The following is a 24,829-nucleotide window of genomic DNA, read 5'->3' as shown; positions in this document are numbered from 1 at the left end:
TGCAGTTGAGTGGCAGTCCGCTAGGTGGCGCCACGCATCTTATATTATTAGGTATATAGCGTATCGTACATAGTCGGCCGATCCAATAATTTGCAACGCCTTCGATTATAAGCCCCGTACACTTATATATATAGTAAATAATAATTATTCTTATTGAAATAAAAAAAAATTTTCTAGAAAAAATATATATATATATAGTACTAGTACTATATAGTACTATATATAATACTAGTATATATATAGTATTAATGTAAGAGATTATGACAATCACGTAGATAGTTTGTTTAGATCCCTCTGGATAGGTTGTGTAGATAGTTTGCGTAGATAGCGTGATAATTATAATTATAATTATTATCAGTGTTACACAAAAATTTGAGGTGGCTCAAATGACAATTCTCCCAAAAATGATGGGATCAAGGCGGCCTGGAGAAGTCGATTCCCTACGACAATGTCAACAGGATCATCTGAGCGGCGTGAGCGAAGCGGGAAACAAGGGAGGAGAGGAGTTTCGCAATGCGGCAGTAGAATCCTGCCGTGTTGGATTCTAGGGTTCTCGAGCGGAGTGAAAGGGTTTGGAGAGTCTGGAGACGAGAGTCTAGAAACGAAGTCAGGGAGTGACAATGCGGGAGATAGTTACCCTGCAGATTGGAGGAGCCGGGAATGCCATAGGCGATGCGGTAAGTTTTTAGATAATCAAATTAAAAAGATCCTTAAATTAATTAATTTTTAGTTCTGGCACGTGATATCCCATGAGCACGGCGTGGACTACGCCTCCGGACGTTTTGGGGGCACCAGCCCGCTCCAGCTGGAGCGGATCAACGTCTTTTTTAATGCCACCGCGAGCAAGAGGTTCTACGCCCGGACCATCATCATTGACACGGAAGCGAGCAGTATACAGCGACTGCACGCGAGCAGCCAGTTGTACAGGCCGGAAAACTTCGTGGCCGGGTCGGAAAGCGCGGGCAACAACTTCGCCAGGGGCTACCACACCGACGGGGCCGAAATCCTGGAGCAAGTACTTGATAACACGCGTCGGGAGGTCGAGTCCGTGGACTCCCTGCAGGGCTTTCAGCTGCTCCACTCGATCGGAGGCGGCACGGGCTCCGGTCTGACCTCTTTAATAATGGAGGCGTTGGTAGAGCAGTATCCGGACAACCTGTTGTGCAATTACGTTACCATACCGTCGCCAAACATGTCCCAGGTGGTCGTCGAGCCGTATAACGCGCTTCTTAGCACACCCGCACTGGTGAACAACTCGCATCTTACCTTCTGTCTGGACAACGAGGCACTTTTTCAGATCTGCAATCGAAACCTGAAGATAAAAATGTCAGGCTACGAGCACATCAACCACATAGTGGGCTTGACAATGTCTGGGATTACCACCTGCCTGCGATTTCCTGGGCAGCTAAATGCCGGACTACGCAAGATCTATGTAAATATGGTGCCGTTTCCCAGATTGCACTTCCTCATACCGGGGTTCGCACCGCTGGTCACCTGCAAGCAGCAGCAGTTTAGCAAAGGAACCGTATCGGAGCTGGTTCAGCAAATATTCTCCAGCAACAATCTTCTCTGCGCAGTTGATCTGCGCAAGGGGAAGCTTCTGACGGCGGCCGGCATATTCCGTGGCCGGATGTCTCCGCGGGAGGTGGACCAGCTGATGACCGGGGTGCGGAACAAGAACATTAACAACTTCGTCGACTGGATACCGAATAATATAAAGACTGCGATTTGCGACATTCCGCCCAGGGGCCTCAAGATGTCGGCCACGTTCATCGGCAACACGACGGCCATTCAGTCGCTATTTCAGCGTCTTCTCGATGGCTCCACGGTGATGCTGAGGCGCAAGGCCCATCTGCACTGGTACACTGGTGAGGGCATGGAGGAACAGGAGTTCATGGATGCACAGCAGGAGTTGCAGGCAATCATCGACGACTACCGGAGCAGTGCCGAGGGAGAGGACTCTGGTGGGGGAGGTGGCGGAAGCCGAGATGACGACAGCGGCGACGAGATCCCTGTCGGGCCAAGGTGTACCTACTGCGCGGAATAAGAGCTTCTGCATCCCAATTGACGGGTGGCGGCTCCCCTCTCTACCAAGCCGGAGATTCAGTGTAGGAACTAGCCAGGCACCCGAATCATTCCTTTGGTGCATTTCACGAGCTCTTTATACCTTTGCAGTACATGTTCATTTTGTCCAGATTACTTCCGATCCTATAACCACCTTGATCAAAATGTTCCCGGAATTTATTGACAAAATACTAAATTTTACATCGAAATCGATCTATATTGTTCCCTTTAAAGCGATTCCAATCGATTGCGGCATATTTGACCTAGCTCTGGATCCGATCCTTGCAACATTTTTTACATACATACATATATTCGGCTTTGGGCATACCCAAGCATCCGGCGATTGTTCCATTACTTTCTCTTGGCTATGTTCCCCTCAATTTTTGTTACGTTGACTGGACATTGAGTTGAGAATATTCACTGGGAGGGAAGTCATAGGTACCATGGAAGACTTACGAATAGTGGGGCAATAGTGCGTTATCATGTTGCAAAACCTACGAGTTTGGTGACCATAAATTGTGGTCTCATAATATTCAAACTCATGATAATATTAATTCTGTAAAAAAGGACCAAAATTCTCTGCAGAATCAAAAATTGCTCAAAGATTGTGCTCAATTAAATTTCAATTATTCAATATTTCTTTGGATTGGTTTAAGTAATTTCCATAAAGAGAGTTAAAATGCATTAATATTCAAAACAGGAAAGGAAATCTAACTTCGGACGGAGCTATATTCCCTTGCAGTTAAGTAGCAGCTTATATTATTATATAAATATATATCGGATCGTATATAGCTGTCCGATACTTATGAGAATTTCACCATCGAAAAAATGTTCTAATAAAAATGTTTGAAGCCCGAAGCATCCTTAAAAATAGCAAGGTTGTGCCACTTCCGATCGTTCGGATATATGTCAGCTATAGGATATAGTCATATCGGATTAGATGGCCCAAAATAGAATGCGTAGAAAGAAAAGAAAGAAATAACTTTGGTGTTTTTTAAGTTAGAAAGATGGGATTTGGTACAGATTCTATTTTGGGGAAAATCTGATCTGCCAATTTTCATAAGAATCGGTTGACTATAAACGATCCGCTATATATCTAATAAAATAAGATGGGTGGCGCCACCTAGCGGACTGCGACTGAACTGCAAGGGTTTATCAACTTCGGCTCCGCCCGAAGTTAGCTTTCCTTTCTTGTTAGAAATAAATTAGCCATTTAAATAGGTTTTCATTAAATTTTTTGTAGCATTTTTTAAAGACTTTTCTTGTATACAAAATAAATGTAGAAAATATACTGTCCAAAATAATAAATAGACAGATATAGTGTTTATTTGTTTCGATATAACTCGATTTTTGTGCAAACTACACCCGCCATTTTTTTTATATTAATAAGTTACAATGTCACACAATTTCTAAAACAAGAATGAAATATGGGAACCTCGTGTATTCAACACTAGGCTTAATTCTCTGCTGGGCAAAACACACAGGTGTACTTATTATTTTCGCAAGACCAAAATCGCCCGGTCTGGCCAAAATAATAAGTGTGTATTTGATAAATTTTAAAGGATTAAAGCTAAAATTTGGTTAAAGTATGTTGGCTTTTATTATTGCCTTGCATATTTAAGTATATCCCATTTTATAGATGGGCAAAAAAAATCATTGTACTACAGAAGAACGAAAAATTGCTTTGAATCTGCAAAGAGAAAGAAAAAGTCCTCGGGAAATCGCTTAAAGCCTTGGGCGGTCAGTAAGTTTTGTCCCGAATGCCTTAAATTCAAAGTTCAAACCGGAACTCGAGGTAGGAAGAAGAATCCTAAGTCTTGCCAAGACGGATCCCTTCATATCTTCCAAGTCCATTGCTGCTCATATTGACAAGGAAATATCGTCTAGATCGGTTCGTCGTAGACTTACTAATGCAGGCTAACAGAAAAGTATCTCTCCTTCGACAAAAATAATTTGAAGATGAGGACAGGACATCGCATTACGCAAACACATTTCGAAATAGAAAAGAATGTTGGCAATTCGTAGAGAAGACATGGTACTAGACTCCTTTGGAGATGTGCCGTAAATTAATTAATTAATTGATAATTGTTTCTGATAAAATAAAATATACTATTAATAAATTTTATATTCTAGTACAACTGTAAAGTTATACACTCATTTTCACTTAAATAGCACACAAAAGTTTTCATAGTTACTTGTTCATCTCTCAACAATTGCTTGATGTAATGCAATGATTGTTGATCTTTTTAAATTGTATCCTTATCTACTCCCTTTCAACAAAAATTTGAAGTCTGGAAATTTAACGTTTAAATTTGCCATAATTTTCTTTTCAACTTGCTTCAATAACTGGCACCTTTTTTGTTTCACTTGAATAGCACATTTTAGATTTAGTGTCATTTCAGCAGCCAAGGAGATTGAATCATAAACGTTTTTTGATTAATTTGGGATTTTAAACATAGTTTTATCATTTTGTGCAATTAGGGGTCGTAGAACGTCACTAAGTCACAAAGAACTGATCCAAATACAAAGCTATATTGATTGTGACCTTTCTGTAGCTAATATAGCGAAAAAAACAAGAAGAAGCAGAAAAGTCGTATACAATTTTATCAAGAACAAATAAAACTATGAACAAAATATAAAAGGTCGCAAAAGTAGTGTTCTTAGCGACACAGATAAATGTGCGAATCTGCGGGAAGCCTCAAATTGTCATGACTCTGTGAGCAAGATAAGGGCAAAAGCAGGTGTTGACGCGAGCTTTACTACTGTTTGGCGAGATATTTCGAAAGCTATAGATCTTAAGCGTTTGAAACTTAAAAACAAGAAAGGAAACCTAACTTCGGGCGGAGAAGAAGTTTATATACCCTTGCAGTTAAGTCGCAGTCCGCTAGGTGGCGCCACGCAAATTATATTATTAGATATATAGCGGATCGTATATAGTCGGCCGATCCTTATGAAATTTGCCAAATTGAATTATTTTGCCAAAAGAGGAATCCATTGAAACTCCCATCCTTCTAACTTGAAAAACAACGAAGTTATAGCATTTCCGATCAATCAGTTATATGACAGCTATAGGATATAGACGGCCGATCCTTATGAAATTTTGTACATAAGATATTTTGATCAAATATAACATGGGTTATGGCTTTCCGATCAATCAGTTATATGGCAGCTATAGGATATAGTCGACCGATCCCGGCCGTTCCGACTTATATACTGCCTGCAAAGGAAAGAAGGATGTGTGCAAAGTTTGAACTTGATAGCTCTAAAACTGAGAGACTAGTTTGCATAGAAACGGACAGACGGACATGCTCATATCGACTCAGGAGGTGATCCTGATCAAGAATATATATACCCATAGGGTCGGAGATGTCTCCTTCACTGCGAAAAGGAAGCGAAAGGAAGCACGGTTCACCTTTTGCCGCGTCAATATGTCATGGTGTAACGAGTCAATTTGGAGGGGCCAAATGGCTACAATTATTGCTTTCATGATCTGAGGAAAGGGACGCATCAATTGGAGCTTTTACATAGTCGAGTAGGCAGAGTTATGGTTTGGGGAGCCATTTCTTACTATGGGACTTGTAAACTCAAATTCTTATCCTCAAACATGAACGCAAAAGCGTATCTAAATGTCCTGGAAAAAGCTTTTCCACCATTGGAATTTTTTTAAAATAATTTTCCCCAGATATTCCAGCACGACAATGCCCTAATTTATATTGCACGTGTTGTAAAATCTTTTTTAAAAGATAAAAATTTTAATACTGTGAACTGGCCTCCATACTCGCCGGATCTGAATATATTTGAAAATGTTTGGGGATGGCTGGCCAGAAAGGTTTATGAGTCTGGCAAACAATTTTCAACCAAAGAAGATCTTATTGACGCCATTCAGATGGCCTGGGTTACAAAATCCCTAGACTATATTAAAAGTCTATATGATTCGCTGCCCAACAGGATCTACGACGTTATATTGAATAAGGGGGGCTCAACCCATTATTAAATTATCAAAAATATATATTATAATACTCACTATTAAATAAAAACACATTTCCTAATGTTTAAGTTCGTTAAATATACTTTAAAAGCAAGATGTGCTATTCATGTGAAACAAAATTGTTGTGGAATTTTTTAAGTTTTTAAGTTTTTTGTTAACATTTATTAATTGTTAATTTAATTTAGGTTTTGTTACTTTTCTTATATTTAAAATTGATTATACTATTAATAGAAACTTAAACATCAGTGAGTTTTCTTTTTGGTTAAAAGATTTCAAGATTTGAAATTGCATGTAAAAGTGTGCTATTCAAGTGAAACGCACTGTACATTAAACTTCATATCTAATGTTTTTTTGCAAATAATTGGTGGAACAAGAAAGGAAAGAAATAGGTGCGCTTCATCTTTTTGCCGATAGGGACGGCGAACGACGCCATGTTTTTCCTCGTTCTCTTGACATATGAAACTTCATTAGTATACATTTCATTATGGAATGCTACACACTTGAACAGCGGTTGCAAATTGTGCAAATATTTTTCAAAATAATCGTTCTGTTCTGTTATGATTTTCACCGAAAAATCATCTTCAGCGATGAGGCTCACTTTTGGCTAAATGGATTTGTCAACAAACAAAATATGCGTTACTGGGCAGGAAGCAACCCATACGTGGTTCGTGAGGCACCGTTGCATCCCGAAAAAATCACTGTTTGGTGCGGATTACATGCCGGCGGCATCATTGGGCCATATTTTTTCGTCGACGATACGATCGCCACGTTATCGATACCACGATATGATAATCGATTTTTTTTTGCCGCAATTGGATGAAATTGGACGACATTTATTTTCAACAGGACGGGGCCACATGCCACACAGCACGCTACAATCGCAATATTGAAAACTAAGTTCGATGAGCGTGTTATTTCGCGAAATGGACCGGTCGAGTGGCCGCCGCGTTCGTGTGATTTGACACCTCTAGACTATTTTCTTTGCGGTTACGTGAAGTCATTGATCTATGTCAATAAGCCGGCGACGTTGCAAGAGCTCAGAGCCAATATTGAACGCGAAATTGCTGGAATTTCGACCGATTTATGCGAAAAAGTGGTTGAAAATTGGATTCAACGATTGGACTCATGCGAAAGAAATCGAGTTTCAAAATTAAATGTATATGTTCAAATTCGATAATAAAAAAAAAGTTAGTTGAAAAGTCAAACCGTTTTTGTTTTATTAAAAAAAAAGTTGAAGCGCTCCTATTGAAAAACAGTATATATGCATTGAAATTTTTAAAAAATAAAAACATAAATAAATTATATTAGGTTTTTGATTCAATTTATTTACATTGCTGGAATACATATAACAAAAAATAACAATATAGTTTTCGTAAACGTTTTTATTAACTTTAAATTAAATAAAGAATTTTAATTTCATATGAAATAAGTATATGTGCATACTGAACGAAAATTCGAAATAAAAGTTGAAAAGACGAGCTGTGTGGATTGGCGCGTTGTCTTGCTGGAATATGCACTCATCGCCATAAATGTCTCCAGCAAATTCAATGAGCACTCTTTCTAGTGTCTCTATATAAATTTCTGCATTTGTTCTAGTCGGTATAAAACAAAATAGTCACTTCCAGGATACCCAAATCCGGCCCAAACCATTAATGATCCTCCACCGTGGTTTTGTTTATGGCAGACTTACCGTGGGCGTCAGTACTTTTGACAGGAGTCAGGGCCATCTAAAAATTTTTTTAATCTATTTAATCTGCCAGCAATATAAGAAATGGTCTGGCCAGATTCAGCCAGTACTTTGATCATGCTGCGATATACCTATGACAAATTTAAACCACGTGGCATTCTACCTTAAAATCAAACTTAATATTAATTATTTTTTTATACAAGGATAAACAATATATTTTACTTACACGTTCCGCTGACTATAAAATATTTTTAGATCACACTTCTTACCTTACCTACGCTATCAATAACAGAATAATCTCAATTTGCACATATGTATACTTATTTCCTATTAAAATCACAAGTTTCAGCACATGTTCTTAGAAACGGTACAACTAATGAAGTCCTAAGAGGACCGATGAATTCTTTTATGAAGATGTTCATAAAAGATAAGAATACAAAACTGCGTACTTACAAAAACTGTACCGTTAATAGTACATAGTAATAATAATTAAATAGTGCACATATACTTCTTTCCCTGAGGTAGCTTTAAAAATGGAAGACTAGTTTATTTAGTTTTATTCAAATGTATTTCTTTATTGATATATTTAAGTAAGTAATTAAGTATTAAAGTATATTTTTTCGTCACATTCGTATGTAAATTATGTTTTTTCTTCAATGACGATGACTCAATGTTAATAATTTAATTACGGGGCTGTTGAGCAGGTGGAATGTAGATCAGGTCATCCTCGACGGGTTCTCCAGCATTCGGGGCTCTCTGAGGTGCTCCTTGGGAAATAACAGGTAGAATATTCCTTGGCACTAACACCCACTCCATTTTTACATCATTTGAAGTACCTCCTGAAGTTTCTGAAGGTGCTGCATTTGCTGGATGATTAGGCTGCGCTGCATTCCGTTAAGGATTTTGCTGCGACGTCTGCTCAACAATAAAGGGTTCTGCATTTGGCGCATTGGACCCTGTTGGCCGAATGTTACGTGGATTTGGCTCGCTTATACCAACGTGGCACATGGCGCCTCCCATGCAGCATTACCTAATTTGTGGCACTAACATTGGCATATTTTTGCTCTTCTGTTGCCGCCAAATTGGAGCCCTCCCCTGTGGGGATAATATCCACGTTGTCCTACATTTTTTTGTAATCTTCTAGCGTTGGTGCCACCTTCTGCACACCAAAGATTAAAAATATGTAGTCGTGTAAATGCACACTTATGGGAATCGATTTATGACCTACGGGCGCAACCACTGTGCATTGGGAAGTGGGAAACACTTCCATATGATTTTACACCCGAAACTAATAATAATTCGCTTTTTTCACTTACCTTTCTTCCAGTTTCTAAATAGTTGAAGTGTTTATGAATATAAACAAAAGAAACTCCACAATCAAAAGATTTTTACCATATTTTGAGCTTTATTTTAGTTATTTAGACTTGCTTAGCGTAAAAACGGACAATTGTTACCAATTAAAGAGTGTGACCAGGTTTAATATATTTTATAAAACCCACAAATATATATGTTTGTGGGTCTATACATATGTATATCCGGGTCTACGCCAGCAATATTACTTTCCGTCGGAATAAAAACGGTTAAATTTGGACTCGTCAGACCAACAACACGTTTCCAATCGTCCCCAGTCCAATTTTTGTGTGCCCTTGAAAATTTCAAACGCGCTTTAACATACATACATATGTACATATTTTGGCGCTGGCGTAGACCCGGAGATCGTATCCAAAGACACCATGTAAAACTAACTGTACAACATGGTGGTGGAAGTCTACCGCCTACAGTTAATTGAAGGTATTATGCGGAAAGAGGACTACCTACAAATCTAACCGACCAATCTTCCCAATTTTATTGAAAAATGTGCTTATCCCGAGAAGGAAATTGTTTTTCAACATGATGGGGATCCGAAGCACACGGCCAAAATTGTTAAGGAATGGATTGAAAAGCAACTTTTTAAATTAATGGAATGTCCAGCACAAAGTCCCGACCTCAATCCGGTCGAAAATCTTCGGTCAATCGTGAAAAGACGGCTCGGGCAATACAAAGCAGCTCCATCAAACATGGGCAACCTTTGGTAGCGTGTTGAAGCTGAATGGAGACGTATTCCCAAAGATTTTATTGAAAATTTGGTAGAGAGCATGTCTGACCGTGTACAGGAAGTTATCTCAAATAGAGGTCTTTGGACAAAATATTAATAATATTTTAATTATTAATACGGTTTTTTTTCGTTTTTACTGTAATTCTTCTCGAATTTATCTGTGTCATGATTGTTTTTGCTGAAAATTTATAAATAAAATAATTAAAATAAAAAAAACAAAATTTTTGGATTATCTTGTGTGGTTATGATTTTGTGGGTGACGAAAAGTAGGTTTTAATTCATGATTTGGTTTGGCCCAAAAACGGTGGTAGCTGTTACTTAAGTAAAACAGTGTTTTATTTATATGCATTATATGCATATAAGTGGAAGCATATGCATATAAAGCTTTTTACTCGTATAATTGTGCATTTGTGAATCTTCTCAGGGACATGGGACATGGGACACTAAAACACAAAGCAGAATTACATCGTAAAACAAAGTTCGAGTTTAGCCGAGTGGAGAGCGTTCTGTTTTCTAAAACGGGCGTGAGTTCTAGTCCTAGTTGAGCCAATGTTTCTGTTTTACTTTTTAAACCTTTTTTTATTTGGATTTTATTTTTAAATAAGCAAACTAAAAGCTAAAAAGATATACTCAATATATATCTAGGGTATTGCCCAAATATACACACTCTAAAAAGCAAAGTTGCCAATCAAATACACACACATGTGTAAGTAACGCCAAGCTTGACAGGTGGCTACAGAAAATTGGTAGCTGCACTTATAGGACTATATCTTGAGGTAACGAATTTTGCCAGATATAAGCGATATATCAAAAGTTGCGTCATCTCAAGGGCTATCTCCACGTGCAATATAAGTAAGATCGAATGAGCCAATTTTAAAAAATTATTTTTAGTGTATTTTTTTTGTATACTATTAATACGTTTGGTCTTAAAGAAAGTGAAATAGATATTTAAAAAAACCTTTTCAACGGTGTAAAGCTGTAAAAATATGTAAACAAGTTTTTTTAATTTTTTGACGTAAGATTAAGGTATTTAAAAAAGTTGCAGAACAATTGTTGCTCATATGATAGTAACAAACATCTCCAACTTTGTTCAAGATTGCCAAGAAAAAATAGTGCAAACAGACAACCAGACAAACTGCTTTCATTTTGAAAAAGCTGTAAAAATCGAATTTATTGAATAACTTCTGAAAGAAAGATCGGGTCGGTTGAGGTACCAATCGACGCGTATTTAGCATTAGATTGCGAATATATATAAATATTCTATCTGAGGACTAAAATGTCTCCACCAGCCCCAATTTAAATTTTATTACTTTCACCGTAATTTCTCTCAAACCAAATAACTTTTGAAAAATGTATATACATATATTATCTAATTAAAACAATACCTTTCGATTGGTATATAATTAATTTAGATCGGTTGCCTACAGAAAATTGTTAATTCTTCCGAGGAGACTATACCTCGCGCACGCAAAGGCATGCAGTTCGTCACCTCGTGGACTCGTGGAAACTTAATGTTAAATTTTTAATCGATTTATTTCATTTATATATGGTTTTGTAGTTTTATTAAAATAACATTAAAATTTAAAGGAAAATTCAATTATTCACAAAAGCTGCTAAATAGTTTACAGTATTCCAAATATATACACTCGTTTTACAGTACTATTGGATAGTGTAATAGCTATCTATTCATTAATTGAAAAGTTTTAGATCCACATACACTACTGGCCAAAATAATAAGTACACAGATATAGTGTTTATTTGTTTCGATATAACTTTATTTTTGCACACCCGCCAATTTTTTTATATTACTAAGTTACAATGTTACACAATTTCTAAAACATGAATGAAATATGGGAACCTCGTGTATTCAATGTGCGGCGATATGCGGCTTTTGTCTGGCCGAAATAATAAGTGCACCTGTTTATTTGATCAATTTTAAAGGTTAAGATATTTTCGTTTTTATTATTTCCTTGCATATTTAAGTATATCCCAGGAAAAAAATTCTATAGTTGGGCAAAAAAAAAAGCATTGTATTAAAGAAGAAAGAAAAATTGCTTTAATTCTGCAAAAGGAAGGATAAAGTCTTCGCTAAATCGCTTAAAGACGGTCAGTATTTTTTGTCCAGAATAAAATTCAAGGTTCAAACCGAAACTCGAGGTCGGAAGAAGAATCCTAAGTCTTGCCAAGACGGATCCCTTCATATCTTCCAAGTCCATTGCTGCTCATATTGACAATGAAATATCGTCTAGAACAGTTCGTCGTAGACTTACTAATGCAGGCTTACAATGACGCATAGCCAGAAAAGTTCCTCTCCTTGGAGGGAATAATTTAAAGATGAGGAAACATTTTGCCTAAAATCGTTTGGCAAAGTCCGGACCAGAGGGTTCCAAAAAGTGGAATAATGTAACCGTAATAATTTGAATAAAATAACCGTTAAACACGGAAGTGATGATCATTATGATTTGGGCCTGATTTTGTAGGCATAGAGTTGGCCCAATTCATCGGATTACCGATACTATGACCCGATTTGAGTAGATATTGAATATATTGTCTGACATTGAGAAGCATCTTTCAACAGGACATCGACCAAAAACATACATCAAAGCTGGTCAAGGCCTGGTTCACCAAAAACAAGGTGGGCATTATAAAGTGGTCAAGTCAATCTCCAGTAAAGATGAACCAAACCAAAACCAATAGAAAACCTATGCACAGGGGTTGCGCCCATGTGCCAAAAATAAAAAAAGTCATATCAACAAAAATGTAGGAAAAGTAAATAAATCGCTTCTAAATTGTCCAAACTTCTTTGTATTAAAATTATTACGGAACGGAAAATTAACCGTTCTCTGTAAAAATAAAATTGAAGTTGAGTGCAGCTGTTCATTTTCACAGCGCAGCTTGCGCGCATCCCGAATTTTTCATAACAAAACCGAACTTTGAAGTGGTCAGATTATTTATTACGTCTCCAAATTTAAAATATTTTTAATGGATTTTGAAGTTGAAGGTTTTTTCTAAAATTTGAAAAAAATCGTTCTTGTTAAACTGTTCTTGTTTTATTAATTTGAAAAAATACATGTTTTTTGTCTATATTTTGAATATCTTTTAGATATGTTGCCCCCCGATTACCCCTTTATGAGTGATATCAGTGAATTTGCCAATGTTTTCAGGTAATAAAAATGTTAAGTTCAGCTGCCGATTTTTGCCGATGTGTATATACTCATTAATAAACTCAAGCTGTCTTACTATATTCAAGGTCAAATTCGCGACGAAATCTGCTGATCTTTGTTTGCTGTTGGGATGTTTCTTTTGTTTTCCTCATTTGTGTTTGTCGATAATTTCGCATATTATTTTTTCGCTTATTTTTATGTTTTCATTTTTAATAGGTGCTTCTTGTAAGTGCGAATTTTCACGCATGCACGTCTTTGATATTTGGTGCAAAGAAGAGGGCGTTAATGCAGAAAAAAATCGGAGAGTTACTAGTTTAATAGAAGAAAGCATTAAACACAACTGGTACGCAGTTGACATGACAAAACTTAATAATTGCATTAAATAATGCAATGTAAATACATTTGCAAAAGAATTTGTGCTTTTTTCCTTAAAAATCGTTTTAAGAATTCAATTGTTAAACATCAATCTAATTGGCTGAACACTATTCAAACAATTATGATTGAGCCACCTCAACAAAGGATTGCAAATACTGAACGTGGACGATCCAAAATTGATTTTGCTTAGTTCTCAAAAAGGAAAAAGGAAAGTGCTCATACTCGGAAGATGTCTCGCATACTTAATTAATACACTTCTTTCGCATTCAGACCCTTTCATAACAAGTCAAACAAGCACATTTGATTTATTAGAAGATATTTGTTAATATTTGTTTCACTCCAATTAGCATTCAATTCAATTTTATTTTTAATGATTTAAATACATTTATTCATATATACATATCATAAAAGGAACTTTAGACCCTCTGTACTGGCGACTGAAGCCAATAAAAAATTCAAATGGAAAAAAATATAAAAATTTTGATTTTTTATTGTTTTTTTATATTTGGCGCCAAAGACACTAAGTGTAGATTACCGAATAGGTAAACTAAGAGTTGCCATCTGAGATGTAGCCTCTTATCAGCTGTATGCAGGTATGCACTGGAAAGCTGCATTTACCTATCATGGCGTAATGTTTGACTGACGTAGATTTCCGCTCTGAAATCTTAGGTTCTTTTCGATCGAACCTTCAGAGCAGGTAGACCTGTCCAAGTAAGTTTCTTGCCTTGGCATGTGGGCGTCATTGCTCACACATAGATTAAATTCTTGTTGGGTTATTTCTTTAGATTTACCCAGCTTAACCGCCAACCCATTCCCGCGGAATTATAAGAAGGAAGGAAGGAAAATAGGAACCCTTTGGAGACACCGACTTTATCTAGGAGAACCCACCTCCACATGGATCATCCATCGGCCCGGCATTCAGGCAGAGCAAGCCCTAAGCCGGCCCAGCGACCCGCTAGTGTCCCGCGGAGCGCCCAATCAATCCCATCGAGGGATCGGCAACTCCGCGGGCCAGCATATTTTTTTTTTGGGATGTAAAAGTGGCCGAAAAAGCCTAGTGGAAAAAATGTGAAATTTAACCTAAAGCCCCAATAAAAACATTTGCACACTGAAAGAAAAAATATAAGACAAAAACTATAATGAAAAAATAAAAAAAATAATAAAGATCAATGATAGTGAACTAAAAAAACGTGAAAATATAAATGAAAATTTGTATAAAACGAAAATTAATTTTTTTTTTGGTTATACAAAAATTTTTTTGAGTGAGATACACTGCAAACAATGAAGTGGAAATTTAAATAAATAAACCTTAAAATATAATGAAGATTGAACAGTGCTAGAAAAATATTATAAAAGAAATAAATGAAAAGGGGTAACCAATAACCTAAAAGAAAAATGTTAAAAAATAGAAATAAAGTTAAAAATGTGAAAACGTTCGGCAAAAAATTAGAAAGGCTCTTCGTAATTTAAACTGTTAAATTTTATGTTTATTTTTTTGTTATTTTTCCTTTTATTTTCTTTTGGTTTTGCATGGAAAAAACCAGGTAGAGATCGAAGTGATAAGAGCATAAGTGCAAGAATGCGCAGAAGAGTGCGTTTGTGTGAGTTTGGTTTGGTAGAGCAAAGAAACACTGAAAGAAAAGCTCTGATGTTTTACACAAAAAGTTAAATTATTTGCGTCTCAGAATTATGCCAAAATTATGGGAAAACCCCCAAAATTTCTGTTTCCGGCACACAAGCGCCGGGAGATCGATCTTTCGTCGAGGGATATGCACGTGTGTTTGTTTTTCTAAATTTTTTTTATTAAAATTTTACAACAACATACCTGCATGCAATTATTATTTTGTTGTTGTAATTTAAAAATCTCACAAAACTATATTTTGCGGAATTAAAAGATGATAAAGATCAAAAGAACGGTTATGATCACAGCGAGCTTATCTTTTGTTTGTTTTGCTTTGAATTTCTCAAAAAGCTTTTGCTACACGGAGAAAATGTTATGCATGAATTTTGTTTAATTTAATATTATTTAAATAAAAAAAAAATAATGAGAGATTATCAGATGTGAATGAAAACATGAAAATATTACAGCTAAAAGAAAATTTTGCATACACTGGAAAAAAAATGTTTGAAAAATTTTAATTTAGGTTTTAAAAAATAAAAAAAAAATGTGTATTATTTATATTACATTTTTCTTAAATGAATAACGCTAATTAACAATAAAGTTTAAAAATGAATTTTCGAAATTTGCCTACTAGGTTTATTGCCACGATTAGCCACGTTTAGAATAGGAATTTAAATTTTTGTTTACTTTTTTTGAATTTAATTATGCCATTGTTACTTTAATATTTTTTAATACCTTTTTAATATAATTGTATTCTTTTATATTTAGTTTTAATTCATTTTTATAATTACTATTTTTCTATACACTATTTTTGAATATCTTCAATCAATCTTTGGTTATAATTTCCTATCGCCCAAAAACAAAAACCACCACCCGCAAAGCCCAACGTGGGTCGCCACATTTTCTTAATTAATAATAAATAATAATCTGTAACGTCTAACGGTAGTAGCGATCAATCCTGGATTTTATACTTGCGGGGCACGCTTTAATTTTCCGGCTCTAGCTCGTCGGCTTTGGGGGTGGTGGTCTTGCTCCGTATAGAATCCAACATTATTAATAAGAATTAGAATTTAGCGTGCTGCGACAAAAAAAAAATATTCAAACAGGAAAACTGTGAAAATTTCTAGAGAACTATCTGGGACTATTTGTTCATCTGGGTACATACACTTATTATGCCGATACACTTTGAAAAGTGTCCTCTATTGGTCGGTCATTGTGGACTGATTTCGACTGGCATATGAAGTCTTCTGTCTGTATTGCGACTTCGATAGGCCTTGCTTGAAGTTTTTTGAACATTTACTGCAACTTGACTTATACGTGTTCGCCGCACCGCATCCATAACAAAAAATACGTCTTTCTGAGAGACAATGTCCTTCGCTTTGGCAGTTCCAGCGTTTTAAGGAAAAGGCTTCGATTTCTACCTCACCCTCAGGTTCTGATTCTTGGAGATCTACCATTTCATCTCCAAATTCAGCTACTAAAAGGAACAACCTTAGTGTACCCACTACATCTCTTGACATCAGCGAGAAATGATTCGCGACGCCTACAAATCTCCCTTAATTTGGACACCGTTTTTATTTCCGAATTCAGGATTTCATGCCGAATTTCAGGACGAAGATTACTTTTAAGTACTCGGGCAAGTTTACTTGACACCCAAGGCTGTTCTAGCTGATCAATTAGTCCTGATATGTTGTCGTAGAAACTATCGAAGGATGCGTTTGGTTTCTGTTTGGTCATTCTGATTATTTCCTCTACGTCATTATCATCCCTACTGTGTCTAAATTGAAGTCGTAAGGCTGCAAAAAAATCCTTCCAAGAGATTTCACCGTACGCCTTATGGTACCGCCAATAAAACTCGTTGACTTTCCCTTCGAATAGAACACTGCAGTTCTTAGACAACACGGTAAAGTTTCTGTCCAGCATTTGCCTTGTGAGGGCTTCGACCCTATAAATAAAATTTTCAACAGACATACTTTCTCCAGAAAATTTAATTTTCCAGCCATTGAGAATATGAAACACTTCATCTGGCCGCGTTAGTAATTCGGATGCGTGGAGTTTCGACTCTATCAAAAACTCTTGGCACCTGATCTTGGAGCTGGGGCTAAGCTGGGCTTGGAGTGACCGTCACTCGATTCACACTTTCCGAGAAAGCATTCTGTATTAATTCAGACATCTTCTCAGAGAGAGTGGCTAACATCCTCCGCTCCATGGCTAACAAAGTGACTGCGTTGGCTGTGATAATACTTGAATTTGTATTATTATTGCTAGAACTTCGTATTGAAGTAGAAGGTCCCTCATAATGGATTATTAACCGGCTGAGTAGCTTTAGATCTACTTTGAGTTTCTCGAGCTACTTTTTCGGCAGTTTTAGAGGCTGTGGCTCTACATGCCGATTCGCAAACTGGACACTTCTCACTGTTCTTCCAATGAGCTTCAACACATTCTCTGTGGAATTCGTGCTGACATGTCGTTGTATATGCGTCTGCTGAACTAATGTCAACTTGACATATAGAACACAAAGAATTTGAGGCACTTCCGACTCTCCTATTCGGCGATCGATCTAACCCCATCATACTCAAATAATTCTCAAAAATGTGACACACGAAAAAAATATCTCAATATAGTAAAGAAAAATATAACTCAATAAAATTTATATAAACTGAACCCTTAGCTTGTTGTTCTTGTGTCCAAGGATATGTACATTCTCTTTTCTTAAATTTCTCGAAAGGTGTATAGAGTTTGGAAGAAAATTCGTTCAAATTGACTTAAACTTATTCAAAAGATAATCCTTTCTTTCTACCTAAGTTTAGGACGGTGTACTTTTACACTCGTATTCAAGTAAAACCAATTTTCCTTCCAGTAGCAAGAATTTAGATTCAGAAGTTACGAAGTTAGGATACGGCGCATCTCGCCGTATGCCAGTATTTTCATCTTTGTTCATCGATAACTTCCTTTATAGAACAGTTTGAGCAGCTCAGTGATTGGATTTGCAATCGCGAACAGAAAATCAACCGCAGTTTTGATTTTTTTTTAATCTGTTTTCCTGCGACTGAAAATCCCAGTCACTTCTGCATTAGGTACTACATTTCCGCTTTATGGTCTAATTCCGGTCAGCTTTGAATACTGATATTCTTACGGCATGAATTCCAGGAATTCGAACACAGTCGAAAATTTAGAAAGGTGAAATTTTAAAGTAACGAAGAAATGAAAGAGTTTCTGAAATTATGTATTTCGCGAGTCTTAATGAACTTAAATTTATTCACTAAAGCCCCACTTTGTGCGCCACTTGTTCTTAATTAATAAAAAATAATTATCTGTAACGTGTAACGGTAGTAGCGATCATTCCTGGATTCTATACTTGCGGGGCACGCTTTAATTTTCCGGCTCTAGCTCGTCGGCTTTGGGGGTGGTGGTCTTGCTCCGTATAGAATCCAACATTATTAATAAGAATTAGAATTTAGCGTGCTGCGACAAAAAAAAAATATTTAAACAGGAAAACTGTGAAAATTTCTAGAGAGCTAAACGATAACCGGAAGAACAGAAGGACAATTTCAGAGAAACTAGAAGAAAGGGAAACAGAAAGAGGTGAGAAATGAAAAGGTTGCGATACACAGATGGAGTGGTGTTCGCTTTATGCCCTACCCATCCTATGACCCTCTCCGCTCGAGCATGGCTCTAAGGATCCCTTTATACCCTAGGACCGAAGAAACAACAGCATGGTTCTGTTATGGGTTTAGTTATTCATTATATTATTTTTTTTTTTAAACGTTATAAAAGTTAATAATTAAAATATACATTTTTGTTTTTGTACGATAGGAAATTATAACCAAAGATTGATTGAAGATATTCAAAACTAGTGTATAGAAAAATAGTAATTATACAAATGAATTAAAACTAAATATAAAAGAATACAATTATATTAAAAAGGTATTACAAAATATTAAAGTAACAATGGCTTTTAGCTGTAATATTTTCATGTTTTCATTCACATCTGATAATCTCTCATTATTTTTTTTTTTATTTAAATAATATTAAATTAAACAAAATTCATGCATAACATTTTCTCCGTGTAGCAAAAGCTTTTTGAGAAATTCAAAGCAAAACAAACAAAAGATAAGCTCGCTGTGATCATAACCGTTCTTTTGATCTTTATCATCTTTTAATTCCGCAAAATATAGTTTTGTGAGATTTTTAAATTACAACAACAAAATAATAATTGCATGCAGGTATGTTGTTGTAAAATTTTAATAAAAAAAATTTAGAAAAACAAACTCCAAAGCCAAAAGAAAATAAAAGAAAAAAAAAAAACAAAAAAATATACATAAAATTTAACAATTTAAATTACGAAGAGCCTTTCTAATTTTTTGCCGCATGTTTTCACATTTTTAACTTTATTTATATATTTTTCATTCTTAAACGTATTCTTTATTTCTTACATTTTTAACTATCTATTTTTTAGATAGTTACCCCTTTTCATTTATTTCTTTTATAATATTTTTCTAGCACTGTTCTCGCTTCATTATTTTTTAAGGTTTATTTATTTAAATTTCCACTTCATTGTTTGCAGTGTATCTCGGCTTTCTACGGATTTTAGGCAATATATTAGCCGCCATATAACTGAACGATCGGAAATGGCACAACATAACTGCAAGGGTATATCAACTTCGGCTCCGCCCCGCTCTTAAAAATTGTATAGTTTAGAAACTGACCAATTTTATGTTCAATTTTATTTTGATAGCTGTCATACAAAATCAAACTTAAAAAGTCGAAAAAATCGTAAATGAGTTTGGTAAAATTGTTTTGTATTTTATTGTTTGCCAGCGTGGCGGAATCACAGTGTACGTCTAAGAAGCTCCAACAAAATGGAAATTCATCCGCAGTAGAGCCCCCAAATGATTTGAAAGTTGTATCTAATTCGGATTACCAATTTCTGGTTACCGGTGGTTATCGGCCTGAGTCTAACAACCTAGTTAAGCACGTGGTATCCTTGAGAAAAGGCAAGGAAGGAAACTTTGGGGATAACCACGTGTGCGGAGGTTCCATAATAACTAAACGAGCCATCCTGACTGCAGCGCACTGTGTATATGAATTGTATGTATTGATAAATTCTTACTGGGAACCAATGGGATTTTAAATTCCAGTTTGTATATGAAATGTCTGCGAATAGGGCCACTCGCCACTACATCGTTTAGTAGCTACTGTGCAAAAGAGCCTCATACTAGGCTCGCTATATGGCTATCCATATTGGGCGCTAAGAAGGGTTCTCCTATGCTTCCTCTATTGTCTTTCAACATTTTTCAATAAAACCTTATTATCATAGTATACCTTCCTATTATTATTACTATTAGATATTAACTCTAACTACTATTACCTTACTGTACATAAAGCCGTGATTTTATGATTGGGACACATGCTGAGTCGATATAGGAGTGTTCGTGTTACTGTTTTAGTAAAAACTTTCTTCGTAAAGTTATTGATTTTGCATTATGCACAATTAACTTTCCTTTGCAGGCAGTATAGAACTCGAAACGGCCGGAATTGGTTGAGTATATCTTATACCTGTCCTAAATTTTAAGGATCAGAAATTTCGCAGAATCAGAGAAAAAACTTCGTTTGTTTTAAGATAGAAAGGTAGCACTTTAACAGTACGAAGTTCAAGTTTCTTGCCATTTTGTATAAGGAGTTTATTTGTTTTGTTAGGTTAATCATTAATAGTCGTTATAGAAAGAAAGGGCTAAGAGTGGAAGAGAAGAGTACAGGGAACTGTATAATCAGTAACCTCGACTATATCCATTCTTTCCACCACTTTCGTGTAACGGTCTGACAATGAAACCGTTTTTTGCCCATTTAAACATTTATTATTCAGTGTTTAAGCCACAGTACACAGCTATTTATCTAAGAATGTTCTTTAATTTTTTTAAGAAATCAAAAGATCAAGGCATGGAGGCTAAGTGTCGTTGCCGGAACGCCGAAAAGACTGGTCAAAATCAATACCACGCAGATCGTGAGGGTAAAACGCATAAGAGTACACCCCCGATTTAAAAAAAGGACCCTTCGTAACGATTTAGCTATTTTGATAATGGAAAAGGAACTGTCCATGGGGGACTCCACAGACACCATTTCTATAGCCAACAAGAATCCGGTGGCAGGACTAAATTGCACCGTCATTGGCTGGGGAACACTTTTAGAGGTTAGCGTCCAAGTTGCAAAATTGCTCACCTAACTTGACTCTCCGTAGCGTAGCTTGGACCGCTGCCCGACGAGGTCGTTAATGGCGACATGCAAATCCAACCCAAGAGCTTTTGCGAGAAAATTGAAGGGTTTAGAGCTCATGGGATGATGTGTGCCTCCAGTTCAGCAAATTATGAGGTGGACAGCTGCCAAGGTGACTCAGGTGGTCCGCTGATCTGCGACGAAAAGGTTTACGGTATCGTTTCCTTTGGCTTTGGTTGCGGCGAGCCAAACAACGCTGGCATCTACACTGACGTGTATCACTACCACGACTGGATCGAGAAGAACTCTTGTCCCGAGGACGTCATGTCGTTACCATTAGTCCTGCTGCTGTTGATTATTTACCTACACCTTGGTTTGTAAAGCCTTTTAATTTTTATTTTTTCAATTGACTGTTTTTAAGAATATATAGATAGGGTTGGACCTTTTGAGGAATATGCTTTATAGAACTAGATAAATAAGGATAACTTTTCTTGTCCCTTATGTAATTGGCTTGCCTTCGCTGAAGGATTATATCATTTTTTAATATTGGTTTCCCAAGGAAAAACCAATATTACAACATTTTTGGGGCAAAATAAAACATTTTACAAACTATGCCTCAATTGTCAATACACACTTGATCTGCGGGGATCTGCTCTGTCTCAAATAGTCTCTGAGATCTGCGCGTTCGAATATATTGCTAGCCAATATGGGAATCTGAATACAAATATCTATAACTCCTTTAAGCCTCTTAAATATAAATTAGCTATATAAATATTTTGGAACTCAAAATTAAACAAAAAATTGTTTATTTTGAATTTGTATACCCTTGCAGAGGGTATTATACGGGGTGCTTCATCTTTTATGTCGGTATGTAAACATGAATATCTTTGAGAAAAAACAACCGATTTCTATAAGTAATGTATTTTTATTCAGTTTGGTTCCTTACAATTTTTTGAAAACAAAATCAATTAAGTGGCCACCTTTATTAGCAATTACAAAATGACTCCTTTTTTCTTACGTGTGTCCGTCTGTCTGTCGGTTTCTACGAAAACTAGTCTCTCAGTTTTAAAGCTATCGAGTTGAAACTTTGCACACATCCTTGTTTTGTTTGCAGGTAGTATATAAGTCGGAATGGCCGGGATCGGTTGACTTTATCCTGTAGCTGCCATATAACTGATTGATCAGAAATGCCATAACTTTGGTGTTTTTTTAGTTAGAGGGTTGGGACTTTCCACGTTATATTTGACCAAAATATCTTGTGTGCAAAATTTCATAAGGATCGGCCGACTATATCCTATAGCTGTCATAGAACTATCGAAATTGGCATAACTTTGGTGTTTTTTAAGTTAGAAAGATAGGACTTTGTACAGATTCCATTTTATGCAAAATAATCTGATTTGCCAAATTTCATAGGGATCGGCCAACTGTATCCAATAGCCGCCATATAACTGAACGATGGAAAATGGCACAACTGCAAGGGTATATCAACTTCGGCTCCGCCCGAAGTTAGCTTTCCTTTCTTGTTTTAGTTAGAAAGATGTGACTTGGTACAGATTCCATTTTGGACAAAGTAATCCGATATGACAAATTTCATAAGGATAGTTAGTAATCACTAATCCTCCGGTCACCGGTATTTTATCTCGTCAAGAGGTTTTATGATACAGTAAATATATATCCCATCATCTTTTCTTTAAAAAAAGCCACGACAATACAATAAAGGGGTTATAAATAAAAACCCTAAAAAGTAAATAAAAAATGATTTATTGCGCTTTACAATGATAAATATTCGTAAATGTAAGTATGTACCTTTAATGCTTTAATGATGCTGTCACTGGTATTGACGCCTTGAATAATATTCGCTGAAATCCTCACTGCTTACATGTCTACTAGGTCCAGCGGCTTCAGTACTATGCCTAGCTTTTGGCCGAAGTTCAACTTCCGGCTCGTATATGTTTTCGATTAGTGCCAGATTCGATTGGACAACTTTTAGTCGTCGCTTTCGATCTGGCATTCCTTCTTTGCAACTTTTCAGCACAGCCCTTTCGGATGCCAGGCCGGCACAACTCATAATAATGCAAAGTAGTACGCAGAACTCCACCAGAGCTAACACCAGGCTGGCCCCAAGAAAAATACTGTAATGCTCCCGATACCAATCGTCGAGATGAGGAAGGCAGGACTCCGTAAATCTCTCCCTTTCATAACTCGAACGGTCAAGGGACTGGCAAACAGATGCGTTTACTGGCTTGGGATCCAAATACGCCAACGGATGCGGTGCATTTTCCAAGACGCAGCAGCTGAGCGGCACAGGCCAATTCCTCTGTCCAAAATTCTGGAGACGCCAAAGGGATGTATCGTAGTCGAGGGAGCTCTTCATCCCACAGCACCCAAAGCGAGCCTGCGCCAGGTCCATGGCGTTTGTGAATTGTTCTTGCCCTGGTACTCCGTAGAGCGCTTGCAAGGCTCTCACCATTTGACTCTCGTCCAAGCTGATTCCCAAGCAGTGGGGCCATAGTGTTATGGCTAGGCACACTACCGATTCGGTCAGAAGGAGAGCCACCACGCTTAGAAAGTAAATGCAATGGAAAATGTAGGTGTGCAGGCAATTGGCCCAGCAGCCCACGACAGCGGCCAGTACAGCTATTAATCCCGCCGAGGCAACTCCCAAGGCAATGTAATGGAGCAGTGGCTGGGGGAGCGAGTTCAGCCTATCACTGGAGGCAGCAAAAAGTCTGGAGAGCAGTACGCGCTTACCGTCGGAATACAGGTAGCACCCCGATGCAATCAACAGCAAGCCACATATCTAAAAAAAAAGTCGAGTTTATTGTTAAAATATTAAAGTTTAAAGTGTAGTTCAAAATAAAGTCGAGTAGGTGTCGAGCCTTTTGAAGAAGACCAGTCGACCAAAACCAAATCTACATACATATGTATAACATATAAAAAAAACCTGAGTGAATAAAAAAAATATAGTTGCGCAACTTTTAAAAATGAACTGTGACATCGTGTATTTATAAATAAACTGAATTTTGGTAAATAAATATTACACCCATGATTCTTTTTGTGTATAATTCAAACGACTCACCAAGAAAAGAAAATTACATAAATTAAGCAAAAACTTGTAATGAGAACGACCCATAGTGACACAAAACTGCGGCGGCTTCCGGTATTATTGAAAATAATACATAACATATTTGGCGAAATCCAGCATCACGAACGTTGCTTACTCCATTCTTTTGATAGAATTTTGTTCAATTGATAACTGAGCTCGGTGCGGCGATGTTTCCCTTCCAGTGCGATGAATACTTCTGGCGAACAAAAAAAAAAATGAAAACTACAACTTTCAGAGAGTGAAAATACTCCACCGTCTCGCTTAGCTGGACAAATACAATTAAAAATCGTCTACCAGTGTCGGGACGGGGTGGGGTACTTTGGAGTGGCCTATATTACAATTTTAACATTGCTTGAATTGACTTAAATAAAAACCGGAAACTTCTTATTTCTTATAGACCCCTTCTAAAACAACTATAGAACACCCCTGGCCATTTACTAACACGTGTGTATTTCACAGAGGGAGCAATAACACTTTCCCACACTTCAGAAACTGTATTACATAAAGTTTTGCAAA

At 36.7% G+C, this 24,829-nt stretch overlaps 3 protein-coding genes across 6 annotated transcripts; 2 read left to right on the top strand and 1 right to left on the bottom strand.

Moving 5' to 3' along the window:
• Positions 1-439: 439 nt before the first annotated feature.
• LOC6493823 (probable tubulin beta chain CG32396) lies at positions 440-2,273 on the top strand. Its single transcript, XM_001958473.4, has 2 exons — positions 440-677; positions 731-2,273. Exons 1-2 carry the CDS (start codon positions 621-623, stop codon positions 2,045-2,047), a joined length of 1,374 nt encoding a protein of 457 aa, XP_001958509.1. The 5' UTR covers positions 440-620; the 3' UTR covers positions 2,048-2,273.
• Positions 2,274-19,736: 17,463 nt separating this feature from the next.
• LOC6493824 (trypsin eta) lies at positions 19,737-21,648 on the top strand. 3 transcript variants are annotated; one of them, XM_014909063.3, is made up of 3 exons: positions 19,741-20,085; positions 20,917-21,184; positions 21,233-21,648. In XM_014909063.3, the coding sequence occupies exons 1-3, from the start codon at positions 19,775-19,777 to the stop codon at positions 21,332-21,334; spliced, it is 681 nt and encodes a 226-aa protein (XP_014764549.1). In that variant the 5' UTR covers positions 19,741-19,774; the 3' UTR covers positions 21,335-21,648. The 3 variants fall into 3 exon arrangements, with proteins under 3 accessions (XP_032309995.1, XP_014764549.1, XP_001958510.2); XM_001958474.4 differs by having other exon boundaries at positions 19,743-20,085; positions 21,238-21,648; XM_032454104.2 differs by lacking the exons at positions 20,917-21,184; positions 21,233-21,648 and adding an exon at positions 20,136-20,313 and having other exon boundaries at positions 19,737-20,085.
• A 390-nt stretch (positions 21,649-22,038) lies between these two features.
• On the bottom strand, positions 22,039-24,538 carry LOC6506119 (tetraspanin-11). Of its 2 annotated transcripts, XM_032454103.2 has the most exons (3): positions 24,287-24,538; positions 23,014-24,007; positions 22,039-22,944 (listed from the first exon to the last, which is right to left on the bottom strand). In XM_032454103.2, the coding sequence occupies exons 1-2, from the start codon at positions 24,338-24,340 to the stop codon at positions 23,036-23,038; spliced, it is 1,026 nt and encodes a 341-aa protein (XP_032309994.1). In that variant the 5' UTR covers positions 24,341-24,538; the 3' UTR covers positions 22,039-22,944; positions 23,014-23,035. The 2 variants fall into 2 exon arrangements, with proteins under 2 accessions (XP_032309994.1, XP_001958511.1); XM_001958475.4 differs by lacking the exon at positions 22,039-22,944 and having other exon boundaries at positions 22,952-24,007.
• Positions 24,539-24,829: the final 291 nt, after the last annotated feature.

The sequence above is a fragment of the Drosophila ananassae genome, chromosome 2R (assembly GCF_017639315.1).
Source record: "Drosophila ananassae strain 14024-0371.13 chromosome 2R, ASM1763931v2, whole genome shotgun sequence".
Classification (NCBI taxonomy): domain Eukaryota; kingdom Metazoa; phylum Arthropoda; class Insecta; order Diptera; family Drosophilidae; genus Drosophila; species Drosophila ananassae.
This window is presented reverse-complemented; position numbering and strand designations above follow the sequence as displayed.

Coding starts and splice junctions, on each gene's coding strand:
- LOC6493823 (XM_001958473.4), top strand. CDS start 621: ATGCGGGAGATAGTTACCCTGCAGATTGGAGGAGCCGGGAATGCCATA. Junction 678..730: donor GGAATGCCATAGGCGATGCG/GTAAGTTTTTAG, acceptor ATTAATTTTTAG/TTCTGGCACGTGATATCCCA.
- LOC6493824 (XM_001958474.4), top strand. CDS start 19,775: ATGAGTTTGGTAAAATTGTTTTGTATTTTATTGTTTGCCAGCGTGGCG. Junction 20,086..20,916: donor GCGCACTGTGTATATGAATT/GTATGTATTGAT, acceptor AATTTTTTTAAG/AAATCAAAAGATCAAGGCAT. Junction 21,185..21,237: donor GCTGGGGAACACTTTTAGAG/GTTAGCGTCCAA, acceptor TCCGTAGCGTAG/CTTGGACCGCTGCCCGACGA.
- LOC6506119 (XM_032454103.2), bottom strand. CDS start 24,340: ATGGGTCGTTCTCATTACAAGTTTTTGCTTAATTTATGTAATTTTCTT. Junction 24,008..24,286: donor TATGTAATTTTCTTTTCTTG/GTGAGTCGTTTG, acceptor CTTTTTTTTTAG/ATATGTGGCTTGCTGTTGAT.